Here is a 15,405-nt window from a genome sequence, read left to right as displayed (position 1 = left end):
AATTTTTTAGAACTATTTGAAACATTTGTAATTATGCCAAATATTCGGTCGGACGGTAAGATTTATAAGACGTATCTATCTCAAAGTTTGATTTTTTTTACAGATACTCGCTTTACTTGTTCATGCCTTTTCCAATTTCCATTTTATACGAAACCTTTAAGACCAGCAATTTATGTTTAACAAAACTGTGACAAAAATTAGTTTGCATCCGTTGTACCTACGTCGTTAACCCAGAAGATAATTGAATCTCCAGTGTTTTGCAATTTCTCATCGAGGATTATACTATTTATAGATTTACAAGAAAACGTTGTGGTAGATGGTCATCATAAAATAACAAAAAATAAACAAGGTAATATTTTCAGTTCATTGTTGATGTAGAAACCAATGAGTACATACTGGTTAGGTAAAGGCAACAGTACTGTAGTATACACCGGTTCGAAATTCATAAATTGATTGAGAAAAAACAAAAAATCGGGACTACAAACTAAAACTGAGGGAAAAACATCAAATATAAGTGTAGAACTAAGTTTGCAAATGGGGAGTACTTCTTAAACACTAAAAACTTGCAGGAGAATGTTTTCAAATCTTTAATTGACAAAACGCGAAAAGTGATTAATGATCAATTACATGATATACACAGTCCTTATTTTCTTCGTCGTACGTCAAAACCCCCTACATTCGATATCAACATTACGCTTAACAAAGAGAAAGCTATTACTGTTCTTCGTGATGATATCAGATCGGTACAAGGAATGCATGTGGCAATAGAGTCCAATAAAAAACCAAGCCTTGATATTGATTTTGTCCCAGCATTTCATTTACGGAATGATCGTGTTCCCAACCCACATACTGCACATTTACCCCATGGATTTGGAGTTGAAAGCATGAACTGTCCAGTTTATGCTGTAATGAAGTGGGCACATCGCAGCACAGACGCATCATCAACGTTTGGCAGTGATTGTTTATGGAGAGAATGTACGTCTGGATATGAAAAACATATTCTTGATGTTTGTAGACAAAATAACAGCAAAAGCTTCCTTATGACTGCTTGTCGTTTGCTGAAATCGTATGTAGCCAATCAGCATAAAACAAATCAGATACGATCAGTTGCTGCTTCTCAACATTTAAAGACTATTTGTTTCTACTGCGTTACTTCTCTTACAACGCCAAGCGACCATATATCACTATCTGGGTTAAAAGATGCCTTAGGATATTTTCTCTTTTTTCTGGGTCTATGTATAGAAAGTAAAAACCTTCCTCATTACTTCTTTGGAAATCCTTGTTTATGCACTCAATTTCCTGATAGCTCGTTTGGGCATGGTCAAAAACAAAAAAACCTTTATAGCTCTATCAAATTGGAAACCTTCCAGCAAGCTTCATTAAGCTATAAGAAAATGCTAGCTGATCTGAAAGGATTTTACACTGAATTCAATCTTCTAGATTCGCATCCAATAGGAAAATTCAAAGAACACTTGGGTTTTAAAGCCAACTACAGAAAGCTTCCAAAATCAAGTTCAATATTGGAAACATGCATTTCCACAACAATAGGTTTACTATTCTCCATACTGTTCATTATAATGATAGCTTATATAAGTATATTCTATATCCTATACGGGATCATGTTAATTTATCCAATTTGGTTACTTCTTTGTGCTACATGGGATATGTTCTTTGAGATGTGCTGTCGTCTTTCTCTCTCACCATATATTTGCTTATTAATACTAGTACTATTCAACATACCTATTATTACAATCGTATATCTTCTTTTGTGTTTTTTATTTTTTATTGCTTTTACATGTTGTATGCATTAAAATAGTATAAATTTTTTAGAACTATTTGAAACATTTGTAATTATGCCAAATATTCGGTCGGACGGTAAGATTTATAAGACGTATCTATCTCAAAGTTTGATTTTTTTTACAGATACTCGCTTTACTTGTTCATGCCTTTTCCAATTTCCATTTTATACGAAACCTTTAAGACCAGCAATTTATGTTTAACAAAACTGTGACAAAAATTAGTTTGCATCCGTTGTACCTACGTCGTTAACCCAGAAGATAATTGAATCTCCAGTGTTTTGCAATTTCTCATCGAGGATTATACTATTTATAGATTTACAAGAAAACGTTGTGGTAGATGGTCATCATAAAATAACAAAAAATAAACAAGGTAATATTTTCAGTTCATTGTTAATGTAGAAACCAATGAGTACATACTGGTTAGGTAAAGGCAACAGTACAGTAGTATACACCGGTTCGAAATTCATAAATTGATTGAGAAAAAACAAAAAATCGGGACTACAAACTAAAACTGAGGGATACACATCAAATATAAGTGTAGAACTACGACACAACAGAAACACACCAACAAAATGCAACACACACAGAAACGAACTAAAATATAACAATGGCCATTTTCCTGACTTGGGCAAGAAGTTTCGTGTAAAATTTATTTGAAATATGGCTTTGCACATAAAACTATCGCGTACAAACCTTAATTTATGTTTTCTACTTACTTTAAATGCATTTTGAAATATCAGCAGCTCGTCCAGTAAAAATTATCAACAAAAGATTAAAAGTCGGTAATGAACTTGAAATCATTCTTCTATATGAATTCTTTGTACGCACGACAATAAAATGTGATGTTTCTGTCAAAGTTCACAGCACACTAGCGTGCTACTAAGTACTAAGTTGTGCACAATAAGTTGATTTCGAAAAACTGTATGATATTAATTAAGAACTATGTGGAACACGTTGAAAGTTGGTGTATGAAAATAATTTTAGTAGTTGTGTGCATAATTGTTTTTAAAATACTATGAGTGTTTTTTTAGTCGTTTCCTTTTTTTAATTTCTTAATACCTTGAAGAAAAAACAAAGCAAAGTCATTTTTTATAGCTTATCAAGTCGTCAGGTATCTAAACATCGCAATGGTGTACCTACCGATATATAGTGTTTATAGTGAGCGACAAAAATGTTTTCTCGCAAAGATTTGGAAAAGATTGAGGCTTTCATGGAAATTTAATATCAAAAATTATTATTTCGATTTGAAACTTTTACAAATGAACCAAGGAAAACTAACCTCTTGCAGATGAAATGCATGAATATGTCTAGCGTTTGATAAAAGCAAATTAAAATAATAATGATTGCTTTGCTACTGTATACTTCAATATTGATGCCATACATTAAAAACAAAATCGAAGTTTGTAAAGATATTCTCGACAAGACGATGAATAATTCGGAATTCCGTTTTAAGTAACTACAAACGAATTTAAATATGCCAATGCTGCTTTTGTCTTATACAACTTATAGCTTAATAACAAAAATGATTTGATTTTTGATTTTTGGTGTTTGAACGATATTTTTAAGTACGCATTTAGGCTATTTTCTCGTGGCCAGTTTTTTATTGATAGAGGAAACCGGACGGGAGTGCTCGGAGAAAAACACCGACCTTCGAAAGGAAAACTGACAATCCTAGTCAATTAAGAGTCGAGTGAAGGTGAACAAGCGGCATTCGAAATCACAACCTCGATGTTGACTGACTAGTAATTACAGTAGAAACTACTGAGACCACTCGACCACCGAGACCCCTTAACACAAATGAAAAACAGAGACTATTATTGTGTGATATGTTGTCCCTTCGTTTGAAATCATCCTCGTTGACAACGTCTTTACAATACCTATAAAGTAAGAACAGTTCATCTTGTGATGAGAATCACGTTCATTTGCAGATTTGATAGAAATAAGTCAGTAATTCGATATTGACTTGATGTGCATTGATGTATAACATACTTTCCTTAATTTCACTATTGGTAAATTTAGAAAATATAGAGATTCAGAGATTGAAACTCTTTCCAACAAAGTTGACCGTATAAGTATATGGGAACTTCTCAAGTTTAAAGATTAAAAATATAATTAAAATAAAAAAAAAAAAGTGTTTTAAGTGATGTCAAAAAGTACGCATCAGAAGGACGAATTCATTAAATTTTATTTTAATTTGTCATTTTAATAATAAATAACAGTTTTCAATTCATTCATATTTGCCAGTTTGTTTGTCATTCCTTCGTCCTATCAAACAGAGCAAGCCTGTGTTGACAAATTAGCTTCTTCTTGTAAATAGGGTTTTTACTTCTACTTTAAGGATATGTGATACATGTTTATTATCTGTGTGTATTTTAACTGATCTTTAAAACCCTGTCTACCGCCTCTGATCTGATTCATCTGTCGAATCGAGGGTCAAATGACCACCATAGCCTACATCCAAGGCATGACAAAACATTTTCACATTTTTAGATGTAACGTCTGTCAACTGACTCAGTTCAGAACCCTTTTCATTGAACTTGTCTATATTTTTTAACCAAAACTAAAACTCGGCAATTGCCCCCCTATTCAATACCACCAAAGAATTCCAACTGGCCTTTTGCTAAAATGCAATCGTACAAAAACCGAGTTCTTAAACGAATTTCATCTCCAATTACTGCTTGGGCAGAAATAATATGACCTACTATAAAAGCTAAAAACCGATCTTTCTCCAAAAACGTTACTATTGCATCCTATTTGCAAAAACAAACTGTTTAAGCAGTCCTTCAATTTTACGACTCTTTTTTTCACTTAATCCTATTAGCCCTTCGATCAAATTCCAATAAAACCCGAGCAACGTAAATTTTGGTGCCGGTTCCCAAATACATTTTTCATGTGCTATAACAAAACCAAAACTTTCAAGATCCGACTTAATCTTTTTACTTGCTTTGCAACACTCGTATCAACTTGTTGGCAAACCAAAGGGTAATACATTAAATACATAGTACAAAAATGTACTTATTTTCCCACTTAAAACCTAAATTTGTTCAATCTGAATAACAAATTTCCATATGATGATATGCACTTTTCAAATCATAGGAAAACAACAGTCAGACCTTTGTTAAAGATTTGTCGAGCTGTGCTAGCATCATCATATTTATAACGAAATTGAAAAATTCGGATTAATGTGTCTTGCATCAAGAACTAATAAAAGTTTGTCCTTTTTGTTTCCTGCCACTGTTAACGGATTGGCAACATGTGGAATATAATAAACCTTGCTTATGCATTTTTTCTGTAATAACCTTCGCTGACCTATTGTTTTCAAGTTCAACCTAACCTGGTATAATCATAAACGACTTTTGTCGTAGAAAGCTCCACAGAGGGACAATGATCCGGCGGCGTAAGGTAACTTCTTAAAAACTGTTAATTTTAGAAGGTGGAAGACCTGGATGCTTCATACTTTGTATATGGATGCCTCATGTAACGAAGTTTCCGTCAGTCATGCGCACATATCCAATGTCCTTGACCTCATCTTCATGGTTCAGTGGTAATAGTTACGTTTTTGTGTTTGGTATGTTTTCCTAATACTGTAGGCAATATGTCTACCATATTTGGTGTATGGAATGATTGTAAGGTGTAAATGTCTAGCTGGCAGGTGTCATCTGACCTTGCAAGGTCCTCGTGCCTCAGGTCCTAAATGTCAAGCAGTTGTGCAGGTTTTATTTGACCTTGACCTCATTTTCATGCTCATTGCTCAGTGTTTAGTTTTTTTTATTTAGTCTGTTTTCTTAAACTATCAGCAATAGGTCAACTATATTTGTTGTGTGGAAGAATTGTTAGCTGAACATGTCTCCCTGTCATGGTTTATCTGACCTTGACCTCATTTTCATGGTTCATTGGTCAGTGTTAAGTTTGCTTGGTTAATGTTAAGTGTATGTGACAGTTGTAAAAAAGCTTTATATTTAGGACTATCAACATAAACCAATGATTAGTAAAGAAGGCGAGACATTTAGGCATGTGTACTCTTGTCTAAAACTATAAGCAATAGGTCAACTGTATTTGTGAGCAGTATAGCTCGCAGATTCACTTCATCTCCATTTTCCTTTCGGTTCTCTGTTTTGTTTTTTTATTCCGCACTTGTAACCATTATTCTCTATTCTGGGAAGCCTATCCATACGGCCAGGTTTTTTTTTTTATCTTTAGCTATTTATTCCGCTCATGTTAAACAATTTTACCTATTCTGTAAACATGGTAAAGCCTCTCCACATGCCTTTTTTTTCTTCTTAAAGAGCTAGAGCCATTTTCCCGCCAAGAGCCATTTTCCCGTGAATTCTTTTCATTCGATAAGATAGGTAAATCATTGTTTTAAATAGCCCGATAAATGCTAATTATAGTACATGAAAATTCTATTTTCATACCTTGAACAGGTATTCCTACAAAACCAAGGCCAAGACTATTGATTTTTTTATATTGATATTGTTTAATTGTTACCCTTAATGCGCATAAGGTACCATACCGCGTTGCCTGTCAAGAAGCCTAATAATATCGAACAAATTTAAATGGGATGCTGTTTTTCTCATTCTGAATATATGTATATCTGTATTTGTCCTGGTCTTTTAAGGTTTTATCATTTATAAGATAAGATAATATATATTTTAACCGGAGAACATCTTACATCAGTTGGTTATAGAACACCTTGTGTTACTAACACATGTTATATGGCCTTTTCTAGCATTTTAACTAAATCGGCCCTTCGTTGTGATACAGATGCAACAGCTTCTTGATGTTTTACCTACAATCTCGATTTTTAGTGTAATTGTGTTGTTTTATTTTCTGATGTTTGTGTTGTTTTGAAACTTGTATACAATGGCCTTATTTTAAGTTATGTGTATATTACACTCGCAACATTTGGGCTTCATTGCTATATAATCTATTATCGTGTTATTGGTTATGTACAGGTACCTACATCATTTCGACGGCAGTTGTTCCTTGCATATATGTAATAAATGTAAACACATGAATAGAAAGTAAGTCAAGACAGTCATATATGAATGCACACAATAAGCAATAAGCGATTCGTTATTTTTTCTTTAATAAAATGATATACTAGAATACTATACAGACAAAAAGAACCAGAATGATTCTATGAATTAAGCAAACATCCGAAAAAATATGATAGAAACATTAAAATTTAATATATTAACACAAAAAAAAGCAAAAGGTATGAGCGAGATTCGAACCCTGTCTTCAAAACATTCTTTTATTTGTAGTTCTATGCTCTATAAATCTCTTATTAAGAGCTATATCGGTACAATTTAGCGATGTTACATGTTACAAGTTGTTTTTTATGTTATAAGGACACACTAAACCAATTTCATTTTTGAAGGGAAAAGTACACATGAAGGCACTCGTCTCAGAATTTTTTTTCCTATATACCTTTATATAACGGTATATAGGATTTTTTTTTCTGAGACGAGTGCCTGTGGAATAGTATAAATTACAACAGTCACAAAAAAACATAACTTTTTTTTGGTTTGAAATGTCCTTCTTGGGGGATTCCCTGTTTGTTTCCCACCTTAACACATCCTAAATTCCCCAAATTGGACTTTCATCCTTTTTTAGGTTTAAACAAGGATTTGTATAGTAATAATATTAGTACTATACACATCCTTGTTTTAACCATTATTCTCTATTCCGTATTAAAGCCTTTTCATACGGCCATTTTTTTTTTTTAAATTTTGCGGATTTTTGGCATGTTAAAAATCCTGGTTGGTCGGTCTGAAAAGATATACAAAGAAATAAATGTCGGACATGTATACTCATCTAGGTATCAATTGGACATTACAGTCATGCCTCTGCAGACGATATCTGCCAACTTTCCCATCGCCATGACTCACAAAACCAAGTCACCAACCTTGAAACAACTGCAAAACAAGTAGGACTGTACATAAATAAAAAAAGACAAAATCTATGAGGGTAAACACCAAAGTGAGAGTTGCTAAAATTGAAGATGTCCGAGAGTTTACATATCTGTCATCAGTACATCAGGAGGGACAGATGAGGACATCCAATCAAGAAAAAGAAATGCTCAACAAGCCCAAAAAAATGAAATCATTAAACCAGTCTGGAGGAGCTTGCACTCAGAACAAACACCAAAATAAGGATCTTCAACTCAAATATAAAATCGATACTTTTCTATGCGGGTCGGAAACTTGGAGACTTCTATAGCTGCATCTTTAAAGATAGCTTTATTAAAATATAATTGTAAACTTTAGTTTTATTAAAAAATATTTGTGCTCTCCTTTTTTGTCATTCTTCCTTAATTTTAGTGACAAACGTTGTTTTTTATTATCCCAGGAATATTAGGTGTCAATATAATTATTTATGTATGCCCAGGTAAGTGTGCGCCGATGTAAAACGGCGATTCCTATATTATATATAACTAATTGAACTAGGTATTGACCTTTCAGTTTCACGGGGATGTTCGTTTTTCTCGTGTTAGTCCTAGAAACTCGATCTTCAGTCTTCTTTTGATCAAGGAAAACTTTAGTACAGTCAAGTAAGTTGTACCAACAATTTCTATTATTTAGTTTCAATGTTTTACTTAAATATGTGTTTATCAGGTTGAGAACAAACCCTCTATATGGTGATTATATCTGTATAGAGGGATAATCCTTCTATAGAGGGGTAGTTTTGTTTCGACTGGATTAAAATTAAAATAGGGCAGAATGGCATTCTCTACTTATTATGGCAGTAACCTGGAACAGTTGATGCACCAATTGATGTACTTAATTTAATATGCACATGCCCAGTTTGATGCTTATCTGACTAAATATAAAATCTATTGTTCACCATGATTGAAAGCTGTGATGATCAGGTAAATTCTACTCACTTGTGCCTCACTGAACAGAATTGCTATTGTTAGATTTAACCAGAAATTTAAAGGTGAACTATTCCTTGTTGTTGATCAGGTGTTCAGATAGGTATACAATAGATTGCAAGTTTTGTCACTTTAGCAGAAAACTGGTTATCCCAATTTTTAGTTAAGTGCATATGTTGATAAAATTGAGAAATGAGGAATGTGCCAAAGAGACAACAACCCGACCATAAAAAAAAACACAACAGCAGAAGGTCACCAACAGGTCTTCAATGTAGCGAGAAATTCCCGCACCCGGAGGCGTCCTTCAGCTGGCCCCTTAACAAATATATACTAGTTCAGTGATAATGAACGCCATACTAATTTCCAAATTGTACACAAGAAACTAAAATTAAAATAATACAAGACTAACAAAGACCAGAGGCTCCTGACTTGGGTCTGATGTCAGAAGATGTAACCAAAGAAAATAATCAAAATGACAATAAAACATAAATAACAACAGACTACTAGCAGTTAACTGACATGCCAGCTCCAGACTTCAATTAAACTGACTGAAAGATTATGATTTCATCATATGAACATCAGGCACAATCCTCCCCGTTAAGGGTTTAGTATCATACCATCATAACATATATATGAGAAGAACATAACCCGTGTGATGCATATAATGCTAGAGATTATAGCCAATACAACAAGAAAATGCCATTCTGCCCTAATTTGCTTTAAATCCAGTGCAAACAAAAATATCCCTCTATAGAAACTTTTTACAGGGGGTTTGTTCCCAACCTGTTTATATGATTACAGATTACAATTGATTGACATGATTCGTTGGTTTGAACAGGTTGGAACAAACCCCCTTTATGGTGAATATACCTGTAGAGAGGGATAATCCTTCTATAGAGGGATAAAATTAACCCTCTATAGAGGGGTATTTTTGTTTAGACTGGATTTAAATCAAAATACTGCAGAATGGCATTTTCTACTTATTATGACAGTAACCTGCAACAGTTGATGCACCAATTGATTTACTTAATTTAATATGCACATGCCCAGTTTGCTGCTTATCTGTACGGTGGCAGAATGAGGCCATGCAAGAAATATTTATAACTTGTTCCAACAACATAATATTATGTTCCCACAACGTAATATTTTGTTCTTCTTCCCACAAGATAACATGTTGTTCCCACAAGATAATATATTATTCCCACAAGATAATATCTTGTACCCACAATATAATACATTGTTCCCACAAGATAATATTTTGTTCCCGCAAGATAACATGTTCCACAAGATGATATGTCGTTCCAACAAGATAATATGTTGTTCCCACAAGATAATATATTGTTCCCACAAGATAATATATTGTACCCAAAAGATAATATATTGTTCCCACAAGATAATATCTTGTACCCACAAGATAATACATTGTTTCCACAAGATAATATGTTGTTCCCACAAGAAAACATGTTGTTCCCACAAGATAATATGTTGTTCGCACAAGATAATATGTTGTTCCAACAAGATAATATATTGTACCCACAAGATAATATATTGTACCCACAAGATAATATATTGTTCCCACAAGATAATATATTGTACCCACAAGATAGTATATTGTTCCCACAAGATAATATCCTGTACCTAGAAGATAATATATTGTACCCACAAGATAATACATTGTTCCTACAAGATAATATATTGTTCAAGAAGTGTTTTATTCATATATTAATGTTTGTTGTAAATTGAGCTAAAAATCATATTATGAAGTTGAATCATGGTTATACAACATTCTCATCATCACCATTCAACTAAGGATACCATGTTTACTTTAAAACCAAATATTGTTGAAATTGGAGCAAGTGTAAAAATTGGCCCAAAAATGGCAGCCCAAAACAAATAATCACCATCACCATTCAACTCAGGATACCATGTTTACCTTTAAAGCTTTCATCTTTATTTGTTTTTAGTAATAGCGGACATGTTTTTCGACCAATCAAAAATCCTAGCATAAACTTTTTGCAGGATACCCTAAGGTACAATCTTAATAAGTTTCATTTTATTTTGAATAGTCGTTTCAGAGAAGAAGATTTTTGAAATAATAACATCAAAAATAGCAAAAATGTCAAAAAAGGGCAACAACTCAATCATCAGTTGACAGAGTATCGCGAAAATCTGCACACAATTACCTTTCATCATGCTTGACACTTTCCACCTACCAGAATTTGCCTCAACCTAATGATTTTTGAGATATTTGCGCAAAACTGTTGTTTGACCCCTATGTTCTATTTTTAGTAAGGCAGCCATGTTTTTCGACGGATCAACAATCGAAGCATAAACTTTGTGCAGAATAACCTAGAAGGAACAATCATGCTAAGTTTTATTCATTCATGAAGAAAATATGACGGATACAAAGAACTGTTAACTGGCATTTTTAAGAACTCATTAATATACATCGATAAACTAAAAAGAGTCCTTGATGAAAGATTTAAGCAAAAAAATACAGGTAAGCGATACAGGATCTTGAGATCCTACTGTTCCAAAGTCTGGTAGTTGGACTTTTTGATCATTTTTTTGGTCAGGCAGGGGGGATCTTTTGTGTCTTTTGTAACAACAAGAGTTACAATTTCAAGTTTTAGCTCAATTTACAACAAACATTAATATATTAATTTAGTTTATAGGGCATTGTTTACCAGGTGAGCGATTCAGGCTCCTGCGAGCCTCTTGTTGTTTCTTTTTATAACTCACAGTGCAGTTCAGGGAGCATCGATTGGCAGTGCCCCAGCTTTTAATTTGTTAATTTTGACTAGACATCATTTTTGTACAAGAACTAAAATTGCATTTATTATACCCAAAAAAAAAAGTTTTTTTTGTGGGGGGGGGGGGTATGTAGGTCAAACAATAATATGAATAAAACACTTCTTGAACAAGATGTTATCTTGTGGGAACAATATATTATCTTGTGGGAACAATATATTATCTTGTGGGAACAATATATTATCTTGTGGGAACAATATATTATCTTGTGGGTACAAGATACTATCTTGTGGGTACAATATATTACTGTCTTGTGGGTACAATATATTATCTTGTGGGAACAATATATTATCTTGTTGGAACACTATATTATCTTGTGGGAACAATATATTATCTTGTGGGAACAACATATTATCTTGTGGGAACAACATTCTATCTTGTGGGAACAACATATTATCTTGTGGGAACAACATTCTATCTTGTGGGAACAACATATTATCTTGTGGCAACAAGAACACTTTCTTGTGGGCACAAAATATTAACTTGTGGGCACAAGATATTATCTTGTGGGAACAAATTATTATGGTGTGGGAACAACATATTATGATGTGGGAACAAAATATTATGTTGTGGGAACAAGTTTAAAAATACTTCTTGCATGACCTCATTCTGCCTCCGTATATCTGACTAAATATACAATCTATTGTTCACCATGATTGAAAGTTGTGATGATCAGGTAAATTCCACTCACTTATGCCTCCCTGAACAGAATTTCTATTGTTAGATTACATGAAATTTAAATGTCAACTATTCCTTTTGTTGTTGATCAGGTTTTCAGATAGGTATACAATAGATTGCAAGTTTTGTCACTTTAGCAGAAAACTGGTCATCCCAATTTTTAGTAAAGTGCATTATGTTGATGCATATAAGTTTAGAGTTCTAGAAAATGCCATGCTGCCCTAATTTGCTGTAAATCATGTGTAAACAAAAATACCCCAATTTTATCCCTCTAAAGAAGGACATTATCCCTCTATACAGGTATAATCACCATATAGGGGGTTTATTCCCAACCTGTTAAAGCCAGGGGGAGGAGGTGGTTACTGAATATCATTTTGGGTATAACTGTGCCGACAGCACTTGCCGATTCATACCCTGTTCTCACCAGAAAACATTGAGAAACATACCCTGTTCTAAACAGAAATATCGAAAAACACACCCTGTTCTGTACATGCTCAGAGAAAGTATACCCTGTTCTAGGCCGTATAAAAAAGATCCTGTTCTAGACCCGGGTTCTAGACTTACCTTAAACAGTTAAATAAGCGATCCTGTTCTAGACAAATACTTTGTTTAAAAAGAGACTGTTTTTTCACAAGCAGGGCATGAAAAGGCGACCCTGTTCTAACTAACAGACATGAAAAAGGGGCCTTGTTCTAACCAGCAGGGAATGAAAAAGCGACCCTGTTTTGCTGCACACTCATACCACCAAAAATAAAGGAAGTACCCCCCTCTCATGAATCAAGAATCACATGAGAACACATTCGGGAGATAATCCTTGTGAATGTGATTTGAAGTCAAATATGTCCTTGGATAAACAAAATTACGAGGTTCATTTTCTTGTCAAACACTACGATGGTATGTGTGTTTATCTCGGAATGTAGGACGTCACGAAATTGATTGATTGAATTGAATTTTTGATGAGAACGACCAGTGTACGCTGGCTTTAATTAAAATCACGTTTAGTTTTCTGCATATCTTAGTTTAATAGGAACTAATAATCAAAGACAATACTATTTTCTATAAAGTTGCATTATTAGTACTTTCTCAGAATCAGTACATCTGAGTTTTTCAACTATTTTCAGGTTCTATATCCCTAGTTCATGGTCCAACGACTTTGGTAATATGTAGAGACACATAATGAGACACACGAAAACACATACTGGAGATAACACTTATAAATGTAAAGAATGCGGTAAAAAGCTTAGTCAAGTCAGTAATGTAAAAAAGGGCATCAAAACATATTCAGGTGAAACACCTCATGAATGTAATGTATGTGATAAAGTGTTCAGTCAGCGTGGTAATTTACAGATTCACACGAGAACACATACGAGAACACATACGGGAGATAAACCTCATATCTGTGATGTATGTGGTAAAGGATTTAGACAGCGTAGTAGTTTACAGATTCACATGGGAGATATACGTACATACGGGAGATAAACCTCATAACTGTAATGTATGTGGTAAAGGGTTAAGCCAGCGTAGTAGTTTGAAGAGACACATGAGAATACACACAGGTGATAAATACCATGAGTGCGATGTATGTGGTAAAGTTTTCAGTCAGCGTGGTCATTTACAGCTTCACATGGGAACACATACGGGAGATAAACCTCATAGCTGTGATGTATGTGGTAAAGGGTTTAGTCTGCTTGGTCTGTTACGTAGACACATGAGAATACACACAGGTGAGACACCTTATGACTGTGATATTTGTGGAAAAGGGTTTAATCAGCATTATAATTTGCAGATTCATATGAGAACACACACAGAGGATACACCTCATGATTGTGATGTATGTGGTAGAAGATTTCGTCTGATTGGACAATTCCAAAGACACATAATAATACATGCAAGTCATAAACACTATGACTGTGATGTATGTGGTAAACGGTTTAGTCAGCATACATATTTACAGAAACACATGAAAACACATACTGGTGATAAACCGCATGGCTGTAATGTATGTGGTAAACGGTTTAGTCAGCGTACATATTTACAGAAACACATGAAAACACATACTGGGGATAAACCGCATGGCTGTAATGTATGTTACAAAAAGTTTAAACGTCCTAGTAATTTAAAACTTCACATGACAATACATACAGGTGATAAACCTCATGAGTGTGATGTATGTGGTAAATTGCTTAGTCGGCTTGCTTATTTACAAAAAAACATGAGAACACATTCAGGTAAACAACTTTATGACTGATGTGTTTGGTAGAGGGTGAATAAAAGAAATGCATGAGCACACACAACCATAAAGGTGAGAAAACCAAAGACCTATATACACGTTGTAAAAGATTATTCATCGTTAGTTAGTAATTAACAACGTCCCATGAAAACACATACAGCTGATAAAAGTCATAAGTAAACTGTGATGTATGTGGTAAACGATTAAGTCGGCTTCGGAATTTCAAGAATTACATGAGAACACATTCGGGAGATAATCCTGTGAATGTGATATATGTGGAAAGGGGATTAGTCAGCATTGTCATTCTAAAATACACATGAGAATACATACAGGCGATGAACCTCACAAAGTGATGTATGTGGTATAGGGTTTAGTCAGCTTGGGAATTTACAAAGAAACATGAGAATACATACAGGCGATGTACCTCATAACTATGATGTATGTGGTATAGGGTTCAGTCGGCTTGGGAATTTACAAAGACACATGAGAATACAGGCGATGAACCTCACAAAGTGATGTATGTGGTAAAGGGTTTAGTAGGCTTGGAAATTTACAAAGACACATGCAAACATATACAGGGGATTATAAACTCCATGACTGATGTTTTTGGTAAAGATTTATTTCGTCTTCGTAATTTACAGATTTACATCAGACACAGTAATTACATGTAGATTACATGTAGATACACGTAGTTGTCAATTATTGCTGCATTTATATTTGTTTTTTGTTGACTGTTTTGTAATATTCAGTATATAATATAAAATAAGTGCGTTAGTTTTCTCTTTTGAAATGTTTTACACAAGTGTTTACTTAATTTGGATACTCTTTGAACGAATCAGTTTTTAGAATACTTCACCGGACAACAGGATTTTTTTTTTTGGGGGGGGGGGGTGAATATTAAAATTATAATATTAGAAATATAAAAAAAGGGTATAAATGGCAATAGTTGGTGCATTATATACTCAGTCACAATGATGGAATTTAGTAGGTTCAAATCTGTGATTATGACC

The 15,405-nt window shown here is 33.8% G+C and overlaps 1 protein-coding gene across 1 annotated transcript; it reads left to right on the top strand.

The window, feature by feature from the left end:
* Positions 1-13,567: 13,567 nt before the first annotated feature.
* On the top strand, positions 13,568-14,413 carry LOC134697970 (zinc finger protein 235-like). The gene has a single exon (XM_063560254.1). The coding sequence runs from the start codon at positions 13,568-13,570 to the stop codon at positions 14,411-14,413; it is 846 nt and encodes a 281-aa protein (XP_063416324.1).
* Positions 14,414-15,405: the final 992 nt, after the last annotated feature.

This window comes from Mytilus trossulus, chromosome 14, assembly GCF_036588685.1.
Source record: "Mytilus trossulus isolate FHL-02 chromosome 14, PNRI_Mtr1.1.1.hap1, whole genome shotgun sequence".
In the NCBI taxonomy this organism is placed as follows: Eukaryota; Metazoa; Mollusca; class Bivalvia; order Mytilida; family Mytilidae; genus Mytilus; species Mytilus trossulus.
The sequence above is the reverse complement of the archived record's forward strand: the minus strand, read 5'-3'. Positions and strand labels throughout refer to the sequence as shown.